Here is a 26,886-nt window from a genome sequence, read left to right on the forward strand (position 1 = left end):
CCACAAGAGTGAGACGTTCAGGGGCACAGAGCTTTAAAAACGGAATGGTTAGGTTCACGGCTAGGTTAGGTTTAGATGGATGACGAGCAGCCGAGGAATATACATTCATACATATGCATATATATATACATACATATAAATATATATATATACATACATATACATATATATATACATACATATACATACATATATACATACATATATATATATATATATATATATATATACACACACACATATATATATATATACATATATACACATATATATATATATACACACACACACACATATATATATACATATATACACACATATATATATACATATATATATATACACACACACACACATATATATATATACATACATACATACATATACACATACGTGTGTGTGTGTGTGTGTGTGTGTGTGTGTGTGTGTGTGTGTGTGTGTGTGTGTGTGTGTGTGTGTGTGTGTGTGTGTGTGTGTGTGTGCGCGCGTCTCATGAGCTCTCATATCAACCTCAACCTAAGCAGTGGTGCTTATTTTTAAAATGTGCTGTAGCTACAAATTGTCTTTGCATATTCTTCCCAACCCTCGACTCTGTAAAAATAATGTATTCTCATGATAGTTGGATCATAATAGGCTTACTGTATTAAAAGTCTGTGAATGAATAACAGGACAATGTCTTAATTAAAAAGCATGCCTTTTTATTATTTGAATATACTGAAGTTGTGGTTGTTTTTTGTTTTGTTTTATTATTCCCAGGTAGGCACACCTTGCATGCTGCTTTGCTTCAGAGGTGAGAGACATTGCACAAGGCACTTGGAATTCTGCCACTCTCTCAGCTTCGAGGCATTACAAACATCATTCCACCGAGGCTACTTACAAACAGAGGCCAATATGCACCGAACAACTCCGTACAGCTTTTCTTTTAGTACATTCAGACTTTAAATAGAATCATATATCCATACACGCACGTCGCACATCAGTAAAAATCATACTAGCTTGATATTTGTACAGACTAAATGCACAGTTGTCTAAAACATTTTCACGAAAGAAGAAAACCTGATCAAGCGAAGGGTGAGCCGACTGTAAATAACACTTCTCGTTATGTGAGGCCTTGTTTGACAGTGTCAACCATCCTTCAAGAGGGCGTTGTTGTATCCCTAATTTAGCGTTATAAAAACACTGGGTATAATCAACCAAGGTAATGCCTAAATGGTAGACCGAAATTATGTTCCGACTCAAAAGTTAAAGAACAGCTTTACAGGACGAATAATGCCAACAACATTTCTTAAATTTGGTATCAGAGTCACATCTTTAGTAGTGCATTAGCAGGGTTTGTGAAAGCACCACAAGGTGAAAAAGGGGGGGAAAATACATGTGTGTCACGAGCAGAACAGAGCAGCGTGTGAGTTGGGGGGCGGGGGGGGGGGGGTTGGGGGCATGACAATAACATGAACAACAACTCCATTTTCAGCTCCTCCTAGATTTTGAGTGCTGGATGAGCCACTGAAGTGTGATGTCTGCAATCAAAGAAACATGCTGGGTCAGTCCGAGGATCGCTTCATGATTCAGGCATTTCTAACTCACTAGCAACACAATACACGACTGCATACCATTTTGGTAAACGGCTACAACGGAACCCCATTCAAATATCATCATAATCGTATTCAGCGCATGAAATAATGATTCCTCTCACTTATACTGCACGAAACACAAGGGTGTAGGTGTACAATGAAACCATACGAAAGTAAAAGAAACAAATCAATTAATCTAAGAAATCAATTACATAAATTGTTGCTTTATTAATGAACTGACCAACTGAATATCATGTTTAGTTTCCTCAACGGAGCCCTTTGAGTTCTTAATTGCAACTCACCAATGTTGTCTTTCTCTTTGCAGGAAATGGAGTAGCAGCATATCTCTCTGTCCTGAATAGCTGCCAGATTCCTTTGAAGGGAAAATAAAAGGTACAAGAAAAAAATAAATATATAAGAGAAATATGCGTTCAGGCTGATCATCGAGCACAAATGTTTCTAACCTGACAGCAGAGGGAGCCGGTTCATTTCAGTAAACTACACCTTGACACGGCTCCAGTTATTAAAAAAAAAAAAGGAATGAAACAAGAAATGGTCCTAATTTGTATTATTTCTATCTTTAGCATAAAGGTGGATTAACTGATATGGGATTTAAAAAAAGAAAAAAAACAGATATAAGAAGAAAGTTTGAATATGCATAAACCAGACTTAGTTTAAAATAATAATATTCTAATATTAAATCTCAAATTATTCCTCCAGTAAACCTCTAAACAAGAATAAAGAGTCTACAGTGCACTGATTTACATAAAAAAAACCAGATATGAGAATTCAGCTGACATTCAGTTGAATACATTAAGGTCTTTGTACCATCTTTCATACTTACATTTTCTCAATGAGCTGCTTTTCATCTAGAGCACTGGGGATATCCCTTTTGTTACCGAGAACCAAAACCTAAAAAAAAAAATCAATAAAAAAAACAAAACACAACTGAAATCTGCGACTGCAGCAACTAATCACTAGCAGAACCCACACATAGTTTTGCACAACTGGTGCAGAAATCACACTTACAGGAATCCCTTGCAACTGAGGTTTGTCTAATAAATTATGAAGCTCGTTTCCAGAAGCCTCCACCTTTTCTTGATCTGCTGCGTCAACCATGTACCTAAGAATGAGCAACAACGAAACTGTTAGTTAGACGCGTTTTACATACATCAACAGTACGTCCAGGTCAACACAGAGCGCTTATTAGACGCGTCGTCATTTGTTTTTCAGACAAAGTTGAGGATCAAAACTGAGATACTCACACGATTGAATTAACTCCCCGACAGTAGCGCTCCCACATGCTCCTGAACCTCGGCTGCCCTCCTATATCCCAGATCTACACGTACAGAATGAATCAACGATTATGACGTCCTGGTTTCATTTCATTGATGACAGTTAAACAGCAGAAGGATTGAAATACCTTGATGGTGACGTTTCCTTTAGTGACCTTCCTCATATTGAACCCGACTGTAGGAATCATGTCTTCACTGAAATGCCCAGACTGAAAGGAAATACACAAGTATTAATCATTTCTTATATAACTGGATGAGTTTTCATTCTCCCTGCAGAGAGCATGTGCGGGGGGGGGGGGGGGGGGGGAGATCGCATAGATAGAGGCACAATTCATGAACTAGTCCCACAGTGTATCCCGCTTCACACACATTGTACATAATCGGGTATGTTTGAATATAAAGGAAACAGTAGGAGTCGTGTACAGCTGTGTGTGATTATTTGATCAAATCTAATATAATGATGACAAGCTGCTTGGGATTTCTTGTACTTTTACAGTTTCACATACTTTTAGTAGCTTGAAGTTTAATACTGCTTGAAAAAAAACCTACGAAAAAAGTAAAAATATGCTGCAATACATGCCTAAAAACCTAGTTTACTATATCCAATCCTGTGATAAGGCAGAGGCTATTTGTGAAAAGCAAAAATAAACTGATTATGCCTAAATCATTTTTCACTAAAATGACCAACAAGCCAAACCCTACATGTCCACATGTTCCAGCTGTTGTGAGTGCTCAAACAGAAGTGAGCAGAAAACTCAACCTCGGCACACAGAATCAGTGGCATTCCCTCTTTAACATCAAAACTCACAAGCTGCGTCTATTCCTTCCTTCCTTCCTTCCTTCCTTCTCCCTTCTCCCCCCCCCCTCCTCCTCCTCCTCCTCCTCCTCCTCCTCAAACCCGCGATCATGCACCGTCTGCTGAACGCACTCCTCGCAGCACATGACCTGCTGGAGTCAGCTGATGAAGCTAAGTGGAAGTGAGTGCAGCAGTCATAAGACTGCTGCACTCACTTCCACCCCCCCCCCCCGCAACAAACATGCATGCACTCTTTTGTGTTGCGGGCTGGCAGAGCTTTTTTTTCTTTTTTTTTTCCAACAGTGTGAGGAGGAAGGATAAGGGTTGCATTGAGTTACCCAACTTCCTCCTCCGGCAGCACCAGTCCTGTTACCTGACTGCCCAGAATGCACATTTAACTAACTGTGAACTTTTCTGTCAAGACATCATCTTCTCTAAAATATACACTGATGGTTTGCTTTCTCCTGAACAACACTTGCATCAACGTTAGTAGTAAGAGCTTCTCTGGTAAAAGTGACACCAGTTTCTGAGCAGATTGTACTTTTTATATTTTAATTGGAGAAAAAAAATGTCTGTCAATCTTTTAAAGCCCAAGGTGACGTCTTCAAATGGCTTGTTTTGTCCAACCAACAATTCAAAACTTAAATATATTCAGAATATAAAGATGTGATATATTGTTTTATCAATTGATTAATCAATTCATCAGCACTATTTTGAGATATGTATCAAAAATGTAACCAAAACTTTAAAACCCAGTCAATCCAGTTAAAAATAATTTTTAAAACTTTCTTTTTTTTTTGTTGGTAAAAAGCATGTGTGCAAAATGTCACGACTGCCATCACAACTCCAAACATGAAACTTAAGCTTACTTTTCACAATATGCTGTTACAAACTCAGTGGCGGTCGAGTGAGAAATCTTTTGAGAAATCTCAAAGTTGCAAAAAGTTGCACAAGAGAAATGGCTTTCATTTAAAAAAAAAAAAAAATGCTCTCACAGGAAGTTAACACCAAAAGATACAATCTGTGTGTGTAACTTTATCAGAAATAGATGGAAAGCATCAATTTCTGTTTGTGTTATATGCTACATGTAAGTGTTTTATGTCCCTGGTCACCTGCATTCAGGCATCAACACCAACAGTGACCGAGGCACAGATCTTTTTTTGTAAATATATGAACAAAAAAAAAAAAACGTTTGTACAAAATTAAAAATAACTGAGCCGGTCTGTATTCAGTCAGTGAGTCCGCTCCAGTTTGATCTCTTTGTAACTGGCTCCTAACATGATTTTGTTTTGAAGCGTCAGTTACAACTTGTTCACGACACCTGTGACTTCTGTGCTCATGACGAGGCCTACGCGTGATCGGTTGTTGTTATGGTCAACATGTTTTTTTTATGTTAGCTTCCTATTGGCTCTCAGCTTCGAACTCTGTGTATAAATGATCCCACAGTTTTGGGCGAGACAACGAAGCTAGCATGTGAATGCTGCGTTTGGGCTTTTAGCATGCGAAAACAATCACAACACAGTCAGAACTAGCCGACAACGATGCACCAGCAGCAAACCAGTTAGCTCAGCTGACTAGTTGACGCAAGTCCAACAACTGACTGGGTTTCATGTTTGTTTTAATGGACGCTGCTGTAACGTTACATCGTTTGTTTTAGTGTAGCAAAGACCTAGTTAGCTTAACTCTTATCCCATTATTAGCGCTAATAGTATTAGCATTGCCCAGAGCGAGGTAGCTAGCAGCTGAAGACTTACAGCGATCACGTTTACAAATGTCGTTTTTCCCGAATACTGGAGACCGACCAGCGTCAACTCCATCTCCTCCTTCCAAAACAGAGCCTTGAACCAGTCCAAAAGCCGGTTCATTAGTGCCAGCATCTTGAGGTCGGGTGTTCACGCTCCCCTGTGGTTGTCTGTTTTCTCCCTCCCTGTCAGATGTGGCGTTTTCCCAGCGAAGGAAGGGAAGTGGGACGCAGACAGCTGTCATATGATCAGTCTGCAGAAACGCGTCCGACAGCGCCCCCGCTGGAGCATGTAGGAAGTACATCCAATAGCAAACGCCACCTAAAGACTGTTGATATTTATTTTAATTAAAAATAAGACTTTTTACGCAACAAAAATCTGCTCCCCTGAATATTATACCAGGATCCGCATTCTTCTTTTTTTATTGAACTAAGATGTCAAGAGAGAAAAGTACACATACGGTCACACCTTTCGTATACTGCTGTCCCAGCATAAATACATATATTAATAACACAAGAAACACATAAACAAAAGGAAGATATTTACAATACAGTACATACACATAAGTAATTCCTGCCAGTCCATGGCCAAAAACTACAGGGCCACCAATATGTGCTATCCTTTGGTGGTTATGTTCCCAAATGTTTGTTGGTTTGCTTGACACTTTTTAAGAAAATAAAATATAATAATGATCTGAAAATAATCAAAAAGTATAACCGTAAGCCTTTTGGTTAGTCATCATTTACATCAAATAAGGCAAAACAACAATTCTCAACCAAATCGCTGAATGTAGGACTTAGCACGTCTAACATGGCATGTGTTTGGTTTTAAACCTTCTTCATTAAACCTTCATATGTTGGTCAGACAAATGCTGATCTTTAACTTTCCGCTGGAGATCGAACCAGGGACCTTTCATTTGCACGTGTGCATCTCTGCCCTTAACAGGCTTCTCTATATTTCAATGTGTGCCGATAGCAAGCGAGATGCTTTGTACAATTACACTAATATCATTATAGCGAACAGACTCATCATGTCATCTTACACTTGTTATCAACAAGTGGTGACTTTTTACAGATGCAGAAAGCCCAAGCTGATGTTGTTCTTGGATTCATCCTGCACAATAAGCTCGAGCCCACTCTCCTCCTTCGACAGGTGAAAGTCACTGGCATTGGTGGAGACTGCTAAGACTTCCGTAGGATTATTATCTGGATTAGGGAATAAATACAAACAAAATATTTAGAAATTCGTAGCAATATGTCATGATATTGTGTGTGTGTGTGTGTGTGTGTGTGTGTGTGTGTGTGTGTGTGTGTGTGTGTGTGTGTGTGTGTGTGTGTGTGGATGTGTGTGTATTTCCATTAAGGTCCACTTACATGCTTTGCGCTTCCTCAGGCTCTTTATACAGGCATAAGATAGAAACACAAGGAGGGTGAGAGAAAGGAAAACAAAGCCGATGCCAAGGAGCAGATGAATGAGGTCTATTCCTTCTCTGTGCGTCTCTGGTGAAACATCAAATCAAGTTAGTTCAACTCTGCTTTACTGTCGTTTTGTATTTGTGTAACAGTACAGCAAAAACATTTATTTTGCTCCCACTTACTGCAGACATTCTCTTTCACATAAAAATATGTGTTATCAGGGCATGAAGGCGGAGGCTCACACGTATATGAATACTTTATCAACCCGACTCCCAAGGTAGTGTCTGTAAAGACGGACAGACAGACAGACACAAATGTTCATCACCATTCAATCAAAACATGATCTTCTTTATTTGTGCAATATTTTACCAAATTTGATCCAGACTGAATTACTGTCAACAACTTGGATTGCCATGAAGTTTTGTACAGACAATCGAAATGCCTAGAGGATGAAATCTAATGTCTCCTCGATATTTTCTCTATCGCCACCATGAGGTTGACATTTGCATTTCTTTAGGAAATATAAACTAATGACATTCCCATCTACCTCAGCTGTACTTTGTGTTAAGCGCTAGATAGCACATGTTAGCATGCTAAAATGCTAAACTAAGATGGTGTGTACATGGTAAACATTATACCGTTTCAGCATCAGCCTGTTAGCATTGGCATTGGGAACATGCTAGCATGCTGACATTATCATTTCTCTCAGAGCACTGCTGCGGAGACGCACAGAGCTGCTAGCGTGGCAGACTCTTGTTCAAGTCAAACCACAGCTGGCATGACTGGCGTAAGAGTCTTGTGATGTTTAGGAGGCTATGTTCTGTCTTCCCCTTATCAAAAAAGGTCATCTTTGAGTTTGACGATGAAAGAACGAAAACACATGCCAGTCAGCACTGCTTGCATTTCCTGAGATTTCATGTGGCAAACACTGTTTGATATTGTTAATTTGCTCTCCTTTTACTCACTTGAAGTACAAAAGGGGCCACATCAACACTTTGAATGACAGATGTGACAGCATTTTGGGAAAACCTCCCCAATTGTGTGTGTGAACTGAGATTTTATAGAGATTTCAAATTATTGCATGAATGCTCAAAAACAAAATTCTGTTGTATCAATTATAAATGATGTGGTCTTGACATACACTTACCAAGTGAAAAAAGTGGACTGAGTGCATTCCAACCTACATAATAGTAAATGGCTGTCTCACCCATTTGCACACCTTGACAGCCTCTGACACGAAACACCCTCAAAAAACAATATACAGTAATTGACATTATCAAACCGGTTTCGTCCCAGCAGCAATTCATTTAAAAACCACACAAATAAAAGTACACTCTCACCTGTCCTGTTCAGTTTCTCCCCCGTGACACATTTGTTTTCCTCACACTTTGAACAGATATTGTTGGAGCATAGGAAACCAGAGCGGCACAAGCATTTCGCATTTGAGGTCGGTGTACATTTCTCAGCATAATCTGGAAACAGACAAGAAATCAAACCACAGGACTTCTAGGGGATAACAGTGTTTTGTCTTGATTTAAATGTATTGGCTACATCAACTGGTGTTTCACTAGAGATCCACAGAGAGCAGAAATATAAAAAAACAATTTCTTCTAATTCACAATATTTACCACGAATTACAGTCTTACCTTGTTGGCACGACCGACATTCCTGACATCTGTCAAACAAGTGATATTTGTCCGAGAAGTAGCCTTCTTTACAGGGGCTACAGACAAGTTGCTGCGCTGAGCAAAAACTCTCCATATAGGTACCTTCAAAATAAGAAACAAACTAAATCAGTCACTCGCAAGAATATGTATAACACCCACACACTTAGATGAAACAGCTCAACAGATTTCTATGAAATACAGTCAATCTTATTTTAAAGATGAATTATGTGTGTGTGTGTGTGTGTGTGTGTGTGTGTGTGTGTGTGTGTGTGTGTGTGTCTTACCTGGGGGACACAGGTCACAGCATCGCCCATCTACCAGATCTTGTTTAGCACCACAGCCTGCAGCTATAGTCCAGATACTCAACGCACACACTACTGCCAGGAAAAGGCTCAGAGGAACCATTATGACCAGTGCTCTGCTCGTGCCTTCTGGGTTTTATTGTGGCTGTTTGCTGACGTCAGAGTGGGTTGTGAGTGTGGTTAGCTCGTCAAGAGACACTGTGTGGGACTTCTAGTTCAGGAAGTGAAAGACCACTTGATTTGACAATAGTATAAACTGAATGGAAAAATTATTCAGTTTTTTAGTTTGTTTTTGTTTTGAAGATTTTAAATTTAAATATTTAAATGTTTAGTTTTCTTTTAGGGCTATTGAGCTTGGCTTTAGGAGGGTAGCCAGGTGTTTGTTCGGCAAAAACAGATGTAGCATACAGGTGGAACAGATATATAAAGACAAAACAGAGACATCAGCATGTCTTCACTATTATGGATCTGCCTTCTAGATGATTTCCTATAAAGGATGTGTTTGTGTTGGAGGTGTTGTTTCAGAATTTGTCACGTCAAAAACTTCTGCAGAATCTGTAGGTAAGGCAGTTTAACCACCTTCTGCACATTTGAGGAAACTTTAAAAAAACTCTATGGTGAGTGGCTGTTTACATGATCTTATACATGCTCTCCTTTTCCTTGCGTTTGAAAGTTCCAGGTCCATTCAGGTTTCAGGTTTGGTCACTGAAGAACATGGTCGGCTCGTCTCTGATTTCCAATGTTGGCTACTTTTAATCCATGAACGGTATGTATACCTCAACATGATCGTAAGACTGAAAATCCATTCAGTGTACCTGGAAATAATTTTGAACTAATTTAACTCTTGAAAATCTGTTATATATGAGGTAGAAAGCATATGCAAAGTATATGTTTCCAAATTGGTAAAATACCTGCGTTTTATAAGGGCTGAATCTAAAAGTGTTTATGTAGGCTGTCAAAACAAAAATATCATCAAAAAGCCACTGATGCACCATTTCAGTCAGATTGTAAATGAGTCCACTCTTGATTTGCAGTGTAGGTTTATTTTATTGTAGTGATCAAAAGCCAACATTCCTTGTGCAGTCTCTCTCTCTTGCTCTGGTGAAAATGTCCCTACCGGGTGCATCACCTGACATTGAAACACACGACTTCCTATATCCTATATAATAAAAGTCAATGAAAAATAAATACAAAAATAACAAATAACAAAATAACCAAACTAATGAAATAGCTCCAAACAGTTTATATTAAATCAGCTTTCTCTAGCCCCAAAAATATGGTTTGGTTCTTTAGTTCTTTATCATCAATCTTTAAGTTCTTATAGGTTATTTGTTTCTTTTCTCATAGGATTATTGAAACCTCAAGAGATTTTAATTGGGTTTTGGAAGGATTCATGGATCCAGAGCAGATGTCATCACAGCAACTGTCCTTTTCTGATATGTGATAGTTCACAAAAGAACAGGCAATACATCTGATGTTTAAATTAGACAATGCAGCGGTTGTCGCTGATCTGTTAAAAGGTCAGTTCTTAACACCTCTGCAGTGAGGCGTTAAGTGATCTATCTCCATTCATACTTCTGCACTATTACTTTTAAGTGCTGTATAATAGTTAAACGGAAATTGGGAACGAAACATTTGCACAAGCAAGCTCATATCTCATGCGTTCCCACTGTTAAGGAATGGTTGACATTAAGAAGCCGTGACACTCAACCATAAGCAATTGCAATATTCTGAATATGACTGTTTCTGGAAAACCTGAAGCCTACAGGGTAACAGTAAAAGCAACCTGCATAATATAACTTAATGTAAAACGAGTCCCTGCAGTACATTCTGTCTTTATACCACCTGTTAGCCTACTAAACTCCTCCGCATGAAGGGTTTCCCTGACTTTTCAGCAGCATCCCCGACAACCACAGGATTAAGACAAGGGATAGATCAAATTATACAATATTTGTAGTCGAATAACATTTTAGAGAGTCGCATGCTGTGAGTGTTTCAAAGATGTTAACCCAGTGTGAATCTTTTTTTTTTCAGGCTTATCAAAAGATTCCCTAGATTACATTTAAAAAAAAAAAAAGTGTGAAACATGGTTATGGGGTTTTGGTGGTTTGCAGTTCATCCAATGTTGCAGCAGGTAAACATCCGATTTTGCTTGGTGGTTAATTGTGGGTGCGGTCATGTGGATGAGAGGGTATTTCAATATTTCCAAAAGAAACTTAATGCTGGTGTGCCATTGGTTAAGCTACTACGTGACACCATTGGTGACCCCTGCCTTAGATGAGGGTACAATGTACATTATAGTGAGACCGTATCGTGTGTTTTGGTCAATTTTGTAGAGACATCTCCCAGATGAATTCACACCAGTCAAATTGTCATCCCAATGTGATCTGTACCACCACTACATTCATCTGTCCCTCTGTCACTCACACTTCACACTGACTCACAACCACATGGCCTCATGTTTGAAACCTCCGTCAGGATGTGAGATAACCAGAGACAATTACTTAGGTAGTTTTCAGCAGTGTGAATCGTCACTGTAAACACAAAGGGCGACAGAGACGCTATAGACAGCTGGAGTTCCCTTCACAATGCACTGCACAATCACCCACTCTGTAGGTGTTGTGGTGAGGGTGGGTGAAAGACGTGCTGGTGACGTCTACTTGTTGTTGCTGAGTGTGATAATGTAAAAAACCCACTAAAGGTTATGGTATGGCATTTGATGGTACTGAATGCAGAAGTAGGTTACAGTAGGCATCTCCTTTGAAATCTGACATTCACAGAAACAGTAGAGCTTAATATGGAAAATAAAGTAAAGTGTCAGGTATCACAAAACGACAGACAAGAACCCAATAGCACGACACAGAAAACAGTTCAGGTGTAGAAACCGGGTTTAATAACCAGCAGATGTCAAACCAGGTAGTAACCCCCGTGGCAAACAAATCCAGTGGGAGCAGGCAAAAGGGAAGGTCCAAAGTCCAAAAAGGCAGGTCAATACACAAAGGATCAGGATCAGGATCAGAATGACAGGTTGCTGGATAGCAAGGGAAACACACTAGACAATCTGGCAGAGAACTGAGGGAAATGGACCGGTACATATACACTGAGGGGCTGATTGCTGATGAGGAGCAGGTGAGTATGGAGGTGGGGCAGGCCAGGTGAAATGAAATCAGCAATTAGTGCAGAGCCGGGGGGGGGGGCAGATTCTGAAATGACATGAGAGTTAGTGTGGCAAAACAGGAGACAGACAAATGAAAAACTAAAGGCTGGCTGAAGTTGTGACAGTAAAGTGTTAATCGCCCGAAGAAGTTTTCATGTTGTATTGCCTTAAAGGGGAACTGTTTAGTTTGTGTGCAGGAGGCTACTACTACAACCTGTGGGGCATAAGTTACAAGGCGTACAACCTTTTGATGGCAGAGGGAGCTTCATGAAATCAGATCAATGGTGTGTGGAGTGAGAAAGAAGGGATCTTACCAGACCTCCGTTGCCCACTTCTTATCTCTCAACAAAGAGGTCAATTACATAAAGATCCATTACAAATAGAAATACAAAGATAAAGGAACCCTCTATGAATTGTTTTTATCATATAAACTGTAAGAAGCAAAGACAAACAACACCTTTTGCTTTACATTCTTGTGCTGTTTTCACTGGACAATGATTTGTGATAATGGCTGTCCGGAGGACGCTATCTATTGTTGTCTATTTTCAGCTAGTGGCGTTAATTCTTGGTATTCGATGAGTTGAGTTGCAGCTACTTTTACAAAAAGAAAGTTTAGCATGTTGTATGTTTCTTTGAAAAACCACTGACTTCCTGGATCACCGACATTTACTGAAAGTGTCTACAGGGACTGTTTCCTGTGTGTACGGTATGTGCATACTGCTGTTACAAACGCAAAGACTCAATTGGGTAGTTTAGTCGTACAAAAGGCCTACTGTTTATTTCACACATTCTCAGGACATCACAGTGCATTTTGAAAACGGAGAACAAAGATCGGAGACAAAATATTTGACAGAAAACGTGCTTTACAATAAGAGTCAGATAGCAAGTAGTTTGTTGTTGTTTAAACAGTAAAGAAAGTACTAAGTAGATGTACTCAAGTACTGTAAACTTAGTACAACTCTAAGGTGGGCCTACTTTACTTTAGTATTTCCATTTTATGATACTTTATAGTTCTACTTCATTATATTTCAGAGGGCAACATTGTACTTTTAACTCCACTATCCACTACTTTTATTTGACATCTAGTTACTTTTCAGATTAAGATTTTGAATCTAAAACAATTATATGCTGAATTTATAAAAATGTAACACAATGTGGACAAACCAGTGATTTCCTATTATATGGTAATATAGTAAAATATTGTACATTTTTCTGCAGAATACTTTTACTTTTCATACTTTTACATCCACATTTTACTACTTAAACATCTGTACTTTCACATTGTTGTGCTGACACACCGAGCCACCCGTGTGTTTGAAGGCTTGTTTATCTGATTTCTTAGCGAAACATTAGTGAATAGAAATAATGACAGTACGCTTTCATAACTCTTCTGAGTTTACCGATCTGGGGAAAGACAAACAACATGAAAGTCTGTACGTTTACAACATCAATCTTTCCAGCGGCTGAAACAAAAACATGATAGCAAGTATCTCTCAATGGGAAAGAGAAGCACAAGGGGATCTCCCCCAACCCCACATAGTACCACTGAAAGCACTGTTCTCTGCTACTGTGAGACGACTGTGTGAAGATGGTAAAATGTATTTATCTAAGGCTCTCCAGCCGTTCATAACCATAGGTATTGATTGTTACTACCTCTACTACAATACTGTAAATACTGTGTATTTGTCAGACATTTGCGTCACTTACCCCATTTTAGAGAGATGTAATAGAAAATACCATATGGTATTTAGTAGCATGATCTCTGCGGTTAAATATCAAGAATACACAGAAAGTAAATTTGAGTTTAATTATCTTACTAAAGAAAGTAGTAAAAGCTACGTTTTACTATCTAACTATAAACTAACCAGTTAGTTGACAAAAGAGTGTGGTATGATCTCTTTCACATCATTTGCGCAATATTCTATTACAACAGAACAAACAAAAGTCAAATATTGACCATACTGCATACACCTGCCACAATACAGACACAGGAAGTAATCTTTCTGATGTAAAACCAACAATTCAAGGAAAATATAAGTGGTCAATATGAAATGACACGTATGATTATTTGATCCAATAATTCAGTCTTAGTTGACGGATTCATGTGAGACCTCAGCACTCCCCTGGATTCAGCATGAGAGAGGACAGACTGCCCTTGCCGCTTTCCTCAACTGGCCTCCGACACAATGAGTCCTTTTCTGAAAACAAAAATTAAAGCGTAAGTGATTTAAATCATATACTCTTTATATCCACAATTACATTCCTTGTCTTTTGAAATGTCCTTGGTAAATGGCGCAAAGCCAAGAATGAAGGAGCAAAGGTGGGCAATTTCCTGTGAACCATTAAAAAGAACAAAAAATGTATGTTTCCTAAAACAATGAAAAACATTCATATTCATTGTAGCAATGAGTCTCTGCCAAGGAATAATGTCTTTCACTTTAACATGCGCAAGGAGTTTAATGGTCAAAGGAATAAATTGACAGGAAATATGCTTGTTCGCTTTCTTGCCGAGAGTTAGACGAGAAGATCAATACCTCTTTCATGTTTGTCTCCATGGCAAATATAGAACTACAGCCAGCAGCCGGTTAGCTTAGTTTAGCAGAAAGACGGTTAACATGGGGACTCCTGCATCCTCCATCTAATCCCCCATTACAATGGGATGCATTGTTTTTACACTTCGATTTTTGTAAGAATTAAACAAACAACAAGTGAACTAGCGAGCCTTGAAGGTGTTAATACAGGAAGCAGATTCTGTTACCTTGGATAGACCCAGGCTAACTGTTTCCCCTGCTTCCAGTCTTTGTGCTAAGCTACGCTAACCACCCTGCTGGCTGCAGCTTCATATTCAGCTTAGTAACACGCGAGTGGCATCAGTTTTCTCATAACTCTTAGCAAAAAAAAATAAAAAAATACCAAATATTTCTTAAAATGTCATACTTTTCCTTTAAGTGCAGAATCGCTCTACTTTTAATCATACGACATACTTGGTGCTGCTGGCTGAGGAGGAATGTGCAGCTTGCAGGTCACAGTGGTCAGTACAAGCAGTCCAATTATTCCAAGTATGAGGAGGGTCATACCTGAGCAAGACAAGCGAGCTACAGGTTACTTAATGAGCTTTAGAACTTTATGAGGTTATGTCATGAAAAGATAGCAGCATATGTTTTACCTGCACCTATGTAGGTGGCTGTGTGTCCTGGAGCAGCCGTGGTGGTGGTGGTGGTATGCATCCTCTGAGTATGGGCCCTCCCATGAGGATGGTGGGATGTTAAACGTGTGATCAGAGAAACCATTTTATGTGATGTGGGGGGTGTAATGACATAAGTGTTACTTGGTGTAGTGATGTAAGTGCTACTTGCATCGCTACACCCCTCACTACAGATGACATCTGAGGACCTGGTTCCATTAATTTTCACTCCACATTTACATCTAGAGTGAAGTATAAAGGATTCAGCCATAAACATACATAAACATAAATACAGTATATACAGTATATATTCAGAGTTTTATAAACATATTAATACAGCAGACTTACTCTTTCCATTTTTGACAGCGCGAGTTTACATGTGAACTGAAATATCCATCTTCACATTTTGAACATTCTATACGTCCAAGTTTCAGCCCAAATCCAATGTCGCATTTGCAAGAGGAAGAATCACTTTCCCAGAGAACAAATTCTCCACGGCACCGACATTGTGTGTTTGTCTCTTTCGTGCACTTCTCTTTAACAACACTTCCCGATTCTAGAACAACAACAAAAATGAATTCACATGAGAACACTTAAAAAGAAGATTTCTTCTTCAGCACAAAGTGAACCACATTTTTTTACGAAACCAGTTTGTTGCAAAGTTTTGGCTCTATTAACAGATTCATTATGCGTAGCTAGAGTATGTCAAACATCATGTAGGTTTCTCAGCTGTTGCTCACAGTATTGTTTGTTTTTTTGTGTGTAAAATTCCATCATTCCAAAGCTTTAACACTTACCGTAATCACACTTTGTACATGCTTTGCAGTATTGGGAATCATTCTCTTCAGACTGGAAAGCATCATTGGGGCAGACTTGACAACCACTCTGAGCTACTCTGTGACCTTGGATTACAAAGATAAGCCAAAGTTGTAAAGCTAAAAATGGCGGTATATTCTACAGCAGAGGTAGCAAACACGGTGCCCGCAGGAACCGCCCCGCTCCCACTATGACGGGCCGGCATGCAGGCTTCCTGACCCAGACTTCCCAAACATTAGTACTAATGTAATAGGATTCATTTAAAAGTGTGAAAGAGTTGATTTTTGTTATCTTACATAACTGATAATTTGTATAAACATGGGACAGAGTTCATGATTTGTTCAAAAATGTTACAAAGGTAGTGCTTAGTACAAACGAGACATGATCTGAAGATATGACGGTTAGTCTTAAGTGATAATTTGTACAAAAAATATATTTTTTAACAAAATACACAAGCATTGTTAATAATGATTGTGATGATTAACATTGACATGTGACCAGACAGTCTCTTCACATATATTATTATTATTATTAAAAGGTGATCTGTGCAACTTTGTTATTCAGGTAATTTGTATCAAACAAGTCGCCCTTCGTACTACTCAGGACCCTTGAAGTAGCTCTCAGTTTCAAAAAGCTTGGTGACCCTGTTCTACAGCATTATCCAGAATGACAAGGGAAATTAGTACAAGAAAGTCATACTTTACCTTTTGGGCAATTCCTCCTGGCCAAATCAACAAAATCGAATTTGTAAAATGTTAAAGTGAATACAAGCAGTTTGAAAAGAATCATGTTCAATACTTCAGAGCCTACAGGTGCAAGTAAGTGTTTCCTGTGTGAGACAAAAAAACACCCCAGACTTGAATCACCCCCTTATATAAAGACATCCCACGTGTTTTTTTTTTAAACACGATATATCACACAACAACCCTTTTTATTTTTTTTCTGCTGGAAACAGATAAGCTTGATGTGATAAATAGGAGTGAGTACACTAATAAGCCCCAACTTATAATGCATTATAATGTTGTGCTTTTAATCCTTAATAATTGCGCTTCCTGTTTAGAAATGTTTTATACAATACATGTATTTTACAATACATTGCAAACCTGTGCTACTTTATATAACATAGAATATTTTTTTTAGTCACATCGTTTCACAAAGAAAACCTGTCAATGATGTTTTCTAAGACACTGTATTATTCTTCTACTTCCATGAGGGAGGATAAATGCTTCCTTCTCACAGACACCTGTTACAACCTACACTGATGAATTACACAATAATGATATTGTTCAAACAGCCTCGCTATAAAAATAGAGCTACTTTTTATAAAAAACCTTTATCTAGGCTTCTTTATTCATTCAGGACTCGTAGGAAAACAGGTAAGAACCATATGGTTTATCTATCGGAAACCATGCAGTTGCTTTGTGCCAGTAAGAACATGACGTAATTTGCAAATGAGCTACAGAAAACAGATGGAAAAAAACCCACAAATTCTTGATTCGGTAAGATACAAATTTGCTCGTTTTATGAAAACGGATGTTGAAAAAACACCTCCGCTAGTTTTAGCTGGCTGTCGCTCAGTAACATTACAAAAAAAAAACTGTTTAATTAGGACTTCAGTCAAATCGAGTTCACTTTAAAGCATTTTACTGTATATGCATTCTAATGGGAGTACACTTTTATATTCTCATCATTTTGCTAAAAGATGAAGCATATGTGGATTTAAGGTTTTTTTTCTGTGGACACACAAATACATGAGTTTTTTTATCTTGTGCCCGAGACATGAAAAAGGTTGTACAGAAGTAAAAATGAACGTTACGACAAAAGACTGACACGATAATAAATGAGCCAGCCTTGTGCAATCGTCTCATCCTCATTATCAATGCACAGAAAACTGACTCTGTAGATAGCGGGACTGCACCCATGTTGAGGTAACACAGAAATGAAAACTAAACATTTTCTGTTTCATTGTGGTGAAAAAAATATAGATAGGGGAAAAAAAGTCAGTAATTGGTGTCAAGTTAAAAGAGTTATGGATCAGGTTTGGTGTTCTATGGGGTTACTTCTGTGTTGTTATTATGCGAAAAACAGAATAGATTGGAGAGTAAAAATATCGACACTGTAATCAAAAAATGTTTTATTGCAAGCGAAATTATTTTGTGATTGAAAATGTTCTAACATGAACCCAAAAGTGTTGTTTGTGAAACTGAAAGTTTTTGTTTGTTGTTAGGCTGAATCTCGTGGGAGCGGGAAAAAGCTTAAATGTACACAGGCAAACAAAAAGCCTACAGGCTTATATATGTATATATATATATATACATATATATATATATATATATATATATATATATATATACATATATATATATATATATATATATATATATACGTATATATATATATATATATATATACATATATATATATATATATATATATATATATATATACATATATATATATATATATATATATATATATATAAATAATAAAAAAAGAGAAACAAATTGTCAATTTGGAGCCTAATAGTGTGAAGACCTCCTTTGTGCCTTGCAGTTGAGTCAACATAGTACCATAGTGACTTCAGACCTTTGAATGCAAGATCATTTATTTCTTTGCATTCTTGCCAGAGGAGAAAGTATTGGGTGCTGTTTGATTTGAATCTGTCTTTTAAAAACTGCATATTTCTAAAATCGTATGTAGGTTAATGTTACCGCTGAAATGATGGATGTCCTATAGGACCTATATGATCACTCGTAAGACAGACTCATGGTCAAAAACACCACTCGTGCAATTTAGCTTGTGTGGTGTCTAAATACTGCACCTTTAAAGTTATATTTACATTAAAACATTTTTCAATACTTTGTCACTGGCTGACAGTATTAAATAGTGATCCCATCACTACCCAGCTCATAAAAGCTTTTGAATTTTCTATTGTTTCATTGATGTATCTATTTTTGAATAAGATTCCAAGTCGATCAAAAGCCTCTGCATGCATTATGTGATTCATGCACATCAAAAGAAATCTCAAACTGTGAAAATCCAAAGAAACAGACAGCTCTAGACCAAAGATTGTATCTCCAAACCAAAGACTTTTATCATAAAAAAGCAAGAAACAACAGTGGTTCACCATTATATATTTCCTGTTCAATGCGTTGTCTAAAGCATTTTCAATTGCCTTTCTGGATGAAATGTGTTACATAAAAAAAACGTTGGATTGGTTTGCTGGTGTAATTCTCTGTAAAGTGAGATAAAATGCAAACCCAAAGTTACTGCACCAACCGTCCACCAACATAAACATACCTGTAGAATCCTGCTTTATCTATCTTTTTCATGTACATGTTCTGGACTCTGCCGTGTCATTATGTAGGCTACACAAAACAATAGGCCTACTCAAAACATAACTACGATTAGTTTCATAATATCGGCCTACATTGTTTATAATATATCAACATGCCAGTGAATGACCTACACACACAAACACACTGATACACAGATCTGTTTTTTGTATTTGTACTGTATTTGTAGTACTATACATATATATATATATATATATATATATATATATATATATATATATATATATACATATATATATATATATATAAAATTGTATTTTATTGTAATTGGTCTTTATAAAAATAATTCCAAGTTTCACTATGCCTTGTCTTGACTGTGTGTAATTTCCAAATGATCCACTAGATGGTGGTAATAGCACTCTGGCTTGCAGTGTTTTTGAGACCAGAAGAAGAAACTACTCACGACTGCAAATTCTGTATTGCGACATGTCGAAAAAAAAGCTGGATGAAATGCGGCACAACTGAGCAATACTTAATGTTGTTTAGTTGTTAATAGATAAACTGACACGCCAGGCATTTAATCAGTAAGTGAAAGGCAGTCACTGTCTTTCGGTGTAATATCAGTTTCCCTTTTGGCGCTTTTTGTACTGAAACACGTATTAAAACTGTGAAAATCAAAATAATAACTGGGGTTTTCCCTGTGAAACAACAAGGAACTACACTAAACGCATTCTGTTGCTGCGGGTTTGTCGAGTGATCCTGACCCCAAAAAAAGCGATGCTGGTCACCGTTTTCTGCGCGCCGAGGGACAGCCCAGAGACCACCTTTGCTCTAGATGTATCCCCGGAGCTGGAGCTAAGAGACTTTATAGCACTTTGTGAACTGGAATCAGGAATCCCAGCTGGGGAAATTCAGGTAAGACCCAAGCTAGCTGTAGCCAGATAGCTAACGTAGCTAACAGCTAGCTAGCTGACTTGCTAGCATGAATCGGACTTTTGCTGTTTTGCTGGACTGGTTGTTGCGAAACTCCGTATATCAACCAGCGGACAATTCTGCTGACTTGTGCCCCCAACGGTTATTAACGGTTACAAACGGTCGGCTTGCTGGGTATCCTTAAAATAGCTAACGATAACCGAAAATAAAACTAGTGGAGCTAACCGTTGGACTAATTAACATATCGAGGACAAATGTTTTGGCTAACGATCACGCGAAGTTTACCAAACTGACATTAACTGGTTTTCTTATCGCTTTATGGCGTATGTCCGTTGTCTCAGATACGTTAATGTTACGTGAATGGGGGTCTAACGTTAACTCAAGATATGTGAGGGACGTTATATTGACAGATGAAATGATCTTCATAAATACTTGTTACCTCAACAAAGTCCACAGACTTGAACAGTGATGGGTTATGGGGCGTGTGACTTAAATATATGTTGTATTTACAAGTTAATAAAGTGTATTGGGGAAGTGGAGTCAGCAGATTTTACGTTATAGTCCGAAGTGCAGGTAACGTAAACTCATTCAATGTGGCCGTGCACAAGAGCTTCTACCTGTGGTTGTATTGTCCAACAGGTATACAGCGTCACCTTCTACTCTATTGTAGCTTTAGAGCTGTGGTTTATTTTGGATTGTGGCAAAATAACAAAGTGAGGGGAACAAATTCACCTGAAAGAAATACATTGCTACCATCACAGTGGTATAGTCTTGTAGTTCTAGGATGTAAGTTAGTTGTTTTTGTCACGTGGGCCACTGAATTGGCTAGCCATTGAAACTATAGCCCCAACATCAACAGCTGTCTGGTTTACTTACTGAAAAAGTAGATTTTGTACAAGCAAGTGCCACCTTATGACATTTTGTAACAACTGTCCAATTTGAGCTAATGAAATATCGTATCTGTGTTAAAAGTATGCTTAACTTATTCAACAGTGGTTACTATAATCTAATATCCACATCATCACAGCAGAAGCAAAACGTCAGTATGCTGGTGTTAAATTGAATTCTGTATTTTTCCATAAACAGATCACACATGTAGAACAGACCCTAAAAGACCACACTCGTGCCTTGGGGACCTATGGTGTTAAGGATGGAGATGTGGTGGTTCTCAGGCAAGCTGACAGAAGGCCTCCACCAACTCAGCCAGCCTTTCCAGGTAACACTCTTTGAAATGATTTAAACGCTATTCATTTAGATCTGTTTCCAATTTCCTCTTACGATGCAAATTACTGAATATGAAGGTGGTTTGTTGTTTTTGCACAAGAAGACAGGTGATGGGTTGGGTTTTGACTTTGAGACAGACTTCAGAAATATGCAAGACCAAAATATATATATATATATATATATATATATATATATATATATATATATATATATATATATAAAAAGATGAATGCATCATCTATTTAGTGAGTTTTTGTACATGCAAAATGCTTATTTCTCACTGTGTATCCTTTGTGCTCCTCAGGTCTGCCCCATATTGACTTTCGTTCCATCACAATCCCCGGCACCTCTTCTTCAACTAGTCAACGTGGCGCCATAAGGCTGCAACAGACTTCGCCGCCGCCGCCTCAGCTGCAGCCGCAGCCTCAGCCGCAACAGCAGCCGCAGCGCGCCGCACAACCATCCACGCCGATGGCCTTTGGTGGCTCCTCTCCTCAGGGGCTGGATGACCCTGCCTTACTCCAGCAGATGCTTTTATCCAATCCGCATGAGCTTTCACTCCTCAAGGAGCGAAACCCGCCACTTGCTGAGGCCCTGCTGAGCGGAGACTTGGGTAAACAAAAAAACAAAAAAAGAGCTGGCGGTGTTACAGGCCACGGTTTCTGTTTCTGGTCTTTTACCTGAGATGTGACACAGTCACGTTATTGTAACTCTCTATTTTCTCAGAGCGTTTCACCAAAGTGCTGCAGGAGCAACAGCAGGATCGAGCCAAGAGAGAGCAAGAGAGGATCAGACTTCTGACTGCAGATCCTTTTGATTTGGATGCCCAGGCAAAGATTGAGGAGGACATCAGGTACGGTGCAGAGACCATAGATTTGGGGGGATATTGATAACGCAACATCTTCGTCTTCAGCATGGTCCAGCCTCAGTTTTACTCCCGTAACCAGATATTGTCACGTCATCATTTGCGATATGAAGATATTTTTAATCTTCTGTACCATTTGCAGCAAAACACAAGGGGTTAGCAGCTTACTCACTGCAATGAGGCTGCATGTTGTCATTCTTTTGTCTCTCATCCATGCATTTGTGCACATTCCAGGCAGCACAACGTGGAAGAAAACATGACAATTGCAATGGAGGAGGCCCCAGAAAGCTTCGGGCAGGTGGTCATGCTCTACATTAACTGCAAAGTCAATGGACACCCTGTGAAAGCCTTTGTTGACTCAGGTAATGAGCATCAAATTCTGATCCAATTTGTAGTTGTTGCAATTTTCTGGCCATGAGCAACAATGGTGCTTAAATGTTGGTGTGTTATGTTATGGTTTAGTTTTTGTTCGTGGCTTAACAGATACATTAGATTTAGATATTGTACTCAAATAACAAACTGATTCCCATCATGTTGTCCTTGTTTTTAGGAGCCCAGATGACCATCATGAGCCAAGCATGTGCCGAGCGCTGTAACATCATGCGGCTGGTGGACCGTCGCTGGGCCGGAATTGCCAAGGGAGTGGGCACCCAGAAGATCATTGGCAGAGTTCACTTGGGTGAGTGTCTGCTTCTTTTTTTTTCTAGAAGTATTTTTTTTTTTTGGAGCAACATTATTATGTCAAACTAGTCCCCAGCAGAACATTAAGGTATGATATTTCCGTCAACGCTTACCAACAGTCAGACGAACTTAAAAATGTGCTGAACCGTTGGATAGCCTAGCTTAGCACAAGTGCTGGATGTCTTTGAGTCAACTTCCTATTCACATTTATCTATAGTTATGGTTTAACAATAAGTACTTCCACATTATAATTTGTGGGTATGAAGTGGCTCAGAAGGAAACACCGTCAAGGCAGTTTCTCAAATACAAAGTAGATTCCTGCAGATATCCACAAACGAGCTTTCCATTTAAAGCTGCACACAGATATACAATGTGCCGGAGATGGTCTGACTCTGGGTAGACAGAATCATTTTCCCTTGATCTCTTCCTTTTTCCCTCCATTTTGAAGCATCGGCATGACATTTGTGTTGTCTTGTAGCTCAGGTCCAGATAGAAGGGGACTTCCTTCCGTGTTCTTTCTCCATCTTGGAGGACCAGCCGATGGACATGCTGCTTGGCCTGGATATGCTGAAGAGACATCAGGTGTGAGCCCCAATTCATCTGATCATTGCTTGCATATTAGAGGTTTCCATTTTCCGTTCTCTGTTTACTGAATGTACACAGGAAGTTGGAAGAATATCTGTGAGCGTTATTTGTCCTAAATGTCTCGCAGTGTTCGATCGACCTGAAGAAGAACACGCTGCTAATAGGCACCACGGGCACCGAGACTCGCTTCCTGCCTGAGGCAGAGCTGCCGGAGTGCGCCCGGCTGGCGTACGGACCGGAGGGGCGAGACGACGCCCGTCCAGACGAGCTGGCGGACAGAGAGCTGGCGGAGGCGCTTCAGAGGTCAATACAGGAGAGCGGTAAGACACAGTCTCTCATCTCTGCACTGTTGGGGCTGGTCTCAGCTCAGTTAGAGCCACATTTGCATGCGCCACTTAAAGCTTCTTACTCTCAACCCCCATTTATGCAGTCATCTTAAATTTCAGTCACATGATCACTTAATGTCATCACCTCAGCAAATTGCATATGCTTTAGAATAAGATGAGGTCGGGAAATTGAGAGACGTCTGTCAGTAAAATGTAAGCAAAAAGATTAATGGCTAAGATCAAGCTTCTTAAAGGGAAACGCATGATTGTTTTTGGCTTGTATGTAGAGTGGCTTACGTGAAAGGCACATATTATCATCATTATTATTATTTCAAACTATTTCTATGTGATGGTTATTTAATGAACGCTACCAATCTTTATCTCTGTATGATAGTTAATTGAAATAATAGTCTATGTGTGATGTCGCCATTTACCGTGTTTTAAAACGCCTTTTATCAAGAGGAACTTTGGAGGGAAAACACTGACGCACCAATAGCGCCGACGGCTCCATTATAAGCAATCGGCGCTAATCGATAGTACCGAGGCTGACTGTGCCTCGCTGCAGTAGTTCAGCATGGACCGTTAGATCCTGTGTGAGCCAACAGTGCAGATGGGTATCTGAAGGAGTTTGAGAACAGCGAGTGAAGTGGACATCTAGTGCCAGTAGAAATGGAGGCGGTGGACTGTCTTACGCAGTAAATCAGTAAGATATCAGCAGCGCTACAGAATTGCATTTCTTTTTTCAAAGGGTAATAAAAAAACACCTTTTTTGAATAAGGCTGAATACGTTTTTTTCATTAAGAATTGTTTGTAACATTACAGCTTACAGTTGTCAGTCAATAATCCAATGGTGTTTGACTGTAGCTGGCTGGTGTCGTCTGTAATGGGAAAATATGCATAAAACATCTGTGTGTTCTTGCTGTGAACCCTGAAACTGGAAATAACAACTGTAGCTTATTAATTTGACTTTGGCTGGAGTCGAGAAAGTTGAAACTATGCAATGATGAGGAGCTTGTCCTCCTCCTTTCCTGAAAGGTATGGAAACTGAGGGAAGTCAGCAGAACCCGGTAGACAAGGCCTTGTGGGTGTGACTCCCTTCAGAGACAACAACCGTACAAAGGATGGTGAATGTTGTGTTTCGTTGAAGGCTAAGACAAATTTGAATCTTTTGAAGACTTTTAAGCATTTTGATTTGTGAAAACTCTTCTCCCGATTATCATTAGAAATTTCCCACAACACATCTCATCTCGGTGTGTTTGGGCAATGTGACACAATATATCATGTGTTGATACCTCTTTGTACCTGTTCTTTATGTCCCACCATATCTCTTTGAGTGTACATTAGTCCACTTTGGCCAATGTTGTTTCGTGATCTAACGGGTATTTATTTTACTGGATTAACACACAGCAGACATTCTTGATCGGTTACTTTTTCTATTAATAGTTCAAACGCACACTGTCACAATATATATATATATATATATATATATATATATATATATATATATATATATATATATATATATATATAGTTGACTGTAAGCAGGAGAAGTGGCGCCTTCTCCACCAGTTGGTGTGTTGTAACTTTTGAGATTGTCCAAACATAATCATGCAAAGTGTTTCTCTTTTAAATGCTTTTTTTTTTTTTTTTTTTTTTTTGGCTCTCAAGGCTTCCATTAACACTCGTGCACATTGATACATTTGGTCTCTGTTATTGTTTCCATCAGCCAGTCATGTCCGGTAATGGCTGCACCTAGCAAATGGAATTCAAACAAAAAGCAGCAGCAGCAGCAATAATTTCAATGAATTATCAGTGACTCTTTGTTACAGCAGCGATATTGGGGAAGGAGACAATGCTCCACTAGAGAAGAGGCATCAATCAGTTGTTGAATTAATGTTGGTCTTGATTTGATTATCATGGTTGAGGGAGTTTCATCAAATGTCCTTCTAACTTCATCTCAATTTGAGTTTCCTGAGGTTCGGTGACGGGTTACGTGATTACACTGTGACCTCTCTGTTAGGACGTAGGCTCAAGTTGTTTTGGGATGACACTTCTCACATGCGCGTGTGCGTGTGTGTGCGTGTGTGAAAAGGCTTTTAGGTTGATGCATGCTCTGTGTGTGACTGCTAACTTTCTCCATCCCTTTGCATGATGTGTGTGGTGTGCGCCCTAACCCCTGAGCAGGACAGCACTGATGCATTTGGAGACAGCTGGAGAGAGACCTACCAACCAGGTACTGCAAATTCACCAAGTCCATCGCGAGTGCTAAGTCCATTGCTATTTATGTCTTTTATTTTGCTGTTGTTTTGCTGCTGGATTGTTTTAAGTATTCATGTATTTTGTAACTGTAACTGCACACACCAGGTATTCATGAATTCTACAAGAGTTTCCAACATTTTGTGTTTTGGGTTGTTTCCTTAAATGCATATTATCCAAAGTAATGCTTCCAGAGGTGTCCACACACTGTTTCACTCCCGCTTTATATTTTCTCTTACAATAGACACTGCAGATGGACGAACTACCTCACCGCAGCCCCCACCATTTACATTACCCAGAACCTTAGACCAAGCGTCCTCATCCACCTCCCCTTCCCAAAGCCCTTCCTCTGGCCGGCCCCAAACCCTGGTTCGCTGTCAGTCTGACCCGGCCGCCATGGAGCAGGCCTCAGCACCAGGGCTGTGCCATGACCAACCTGGCCTCCAGGGGCTTCCTCAGCCTTCTTGCTCAGCAGAGGTTGCCGGTTTTACACCGAATCAGGTCCACCCTCACCCTCTGTCTGTTCATACTGACTCCAAAGTGCCCCCTGTGCCCAGTCCCCCAACAGACGTCCTCCGTACATGTACCCCTCCTGCGGAGGTCCGGCCTGGCCACACAGAGGGGGATGCTGAATCGGATGAGGTGATGAACAGCCCCGTGCTCCCCCATCTTGAGGAACTTTCCCCCATTCAACCCATGGAGCAGGAGGCCACTGAGTCGGACGCCGCAGAAGCCTGTCTGAGCGTTCTCAGCCAACCGGACTCGGTTGAAATGG

The 26,886-nt window shown here is 39.3% G+C and overlaps 4 protein-coding genes across 4 annotated transcripts; 1 reads left to right on the forward strand and 3 right to left on the reverse strand.

Moving 5' to 3' along the window:
* Positions 1–677: 677 nt before the first annotated feature.
* arl8ba (ADP-ribosylation factor-like 8Ba) lies at positions 678–5,639 on the reverse strand. The gene is made up of 7 exons (XM_068712198.1): positions 5,417–5,639; positions 2,995–3,075; positions 2,837–2,910; positions 2,601–2,694; positions 2,416–2,483; positions 1,874–1,944; positions 678–1,517 (listed from the first exon to the last, which is right to left on the reverse strand). Exons 1-7 carry the CDS (start codon positions 5,537–5,539, stop codon positions 1,468–1,470), a joined length of 561 nt encoding a protein of 186 aa, XP_068568299.1. The 5' UTR covers positions 5,540–5,639; the 3' UTR covers positions 678–1,467.
* Positions 5,640–5,810: 171 nt separating this feature from the next.
* LOC137873495 (tumor necrosis factor receptor superfamily member 5-like) lies at positions 5,811–8,891 on the reverse strand. Its single transcript, XM_068711712.1, has 6 exons — positions 8,771–8,891; positions 8,466–8,588; positions 8,160–8,291; positions 7,002–7,103; positions 6,778–6,903; positions 5,811–6,609 (listed from the first exon to the last, which is right to left on the reverse strand). The coding sequence occupies exons 1-6, from the start codon at positions 8,889–8,891 to the stop codon at positions 6,473–6,475; spliced, it is 741 nt and encodes a 246-aa protein (XP_068567813.1). The 3' UTR covers positions 5,811–6,472.
* A 4,431-nt stretch (positions 8,892–13,322) lies between these two features.
* si:ch73-361p23.3 (tumor necrosis factor receptor superfamily member 9) lies at positions 13,323–16,786 on the reverse strand. Its single transcript, XM_068712199.1, has 6 exons — positions 16,650–16,786; positions 15,927–16,031; positions 15,478–15,685; positions 15,112–15,371; positions 14,930–15,022; positions 13,323–14,143 (listed from the first exon to the last, which is right to left on the reverse strand). Exons 1-6 carry the CDS (start codon positions 16,732–16,734, stop codon positions 14,058–14,060), a joined length of 837 nt encoding a protein of 278 aa, XP_068568300.1. The 5' UTR covers positions 16,735–16,786; the 3' UTR covers positions 13,323–14,057.
* Positions 16,787–19,690: 2,904 nt separating this feature from the next.
* Positions 19,691–26,512, forward strand: ddi2 (DNA-damage inducible protein 2). The gene is made up of 10 exons (XM_068712200.1): positions 19,691–20,156; positions 21,261–21,390; positions 21,703–22,011; positions 22,125–22,251; positions 22,498–22,625; positions 22,814–22,942; positions 23,423–23,526; positions 23,657–23,849; positions 26,040–26,088; positions 26,356–26,512. Exons 1-9 carry the CDS (start codon positions 20,019–20,021, stop codon positions 26,048–26,050), a joined length of 1,269 nt encoding a protein of 422 aa, XP_068568301.1. The 5' UTR covers positions 19,691–20,018; the 3' UTR covers positions 26,051–26,088; positions 26,356–26,512.
* The last annotated feature ends 374 nt before the right edge of the window (positions 26,513–26,886 follow it).

This window comes from Cebidichthys violaceus, unplaced genomic scaffold, assembly GCF_023349555.1.
Source record: "Cebidichthys violaceus isolate CVI_PGR_0920_01 unplaced genomic scaffold, fCebVio1.0.p SCAF_17, whole genome shotgun sequence".
NCBI lineage: Eukaryota > Metazoa > Chordata > Actinopteri > Perciformes > Stichaeidae > Cebidichthys > Cebidichthys violaceus.

Excerpts from the sequence above, each read along its gene's own strand:
- arl8ba (XM_068712198.1), bottom strand. The coding sequence starts at position 5,539 with ATGCTGGCACTAATGAACCGGCTTTTGGACTGGTTCAAGGCTCTGTTT. Across the intron at positions 2,484-2,600 it reads CTCAGTTGCAAGGGATTCCT|GTTTTGGTTCTCGGTAACAA; the intron begins GTAAGTGTGATT and ends TTTTTTTTTTAG. Across the intron at positions 1,945-2,415 it reads AAGCAGCTCATTGAGAAAAT|GAATCTGGCAGCTATTCAGG; the intron begins GTAAGTATGAAA and ends TTCCCTTCAAAG.
- ddi2 (XM_068712200.1), top strand. The coding sequence starts at position 20,019 with ATGCTGGTCACCGTTTTCTGCGCGCCGAGGGACAGCCCAGAGACCACC. Across the intron at positions 22,012-22,124 it reads CCTGCTGAGCGGAGACTTGG|AGCGTTTCACCAAAGTGCTG; the intron begins GTAAACAAAAAA and ends CTATTTTCTCAG. Across the intron at positions 23,527-23,656 it reads ATATGCTGAAGAGACATCAG|TGTTCGATCGACCTGAAGAA; the intron begins GTGTGAGCCCCA and ends AATGTCTCGCAG.
- LOC137873495 (XM_068711712.1), bottom strand. The coding sequence starts at position 8,891 with ATGGTTCCTCTGAGCCTTTTCCTGGCAGTAGTGTGTGCGTTGAGTATC. Across the intron at positions 8,589-8,770 it reads CTGTGACCTGTGTCCCCCAG|GTACCTATATGGAGAGTTTT; the intron begins GTAAGACACACA and ends CTTATTTTGAAG. Across the intron at positions 6,904-7,001 it reads TGTGAAAGAGAATGTCTGCA|AGACGCACAGAGAAGGAATA; the intron begins GTAAGTGGGAGC and ends ATGTTTCACCAG.
- si:ch73-361p23.3 (XM_068712199.1), bottom strand. The coding sequence starts at position 16,734 with ATGATTCTTTTCAAACTGCTTGTATTCACTTTAACATTTTACAAATTC. Across the intron at positions 15,023-15,111 it reads AGCCACCTACATAGGTGCAG|GTATGACCCTCCTCATACTT; the intron begins GTAAAACATATG and ends TGTCTTGCTCAG. Across the intron at positions 14,144-14,929 it reads TCCTCAGCCAGCAGCACCAA|AAAAGGACTCATTGTGTCGG; the intron begins GTATGTCGTATG and ends TTTTGTTTTCAG.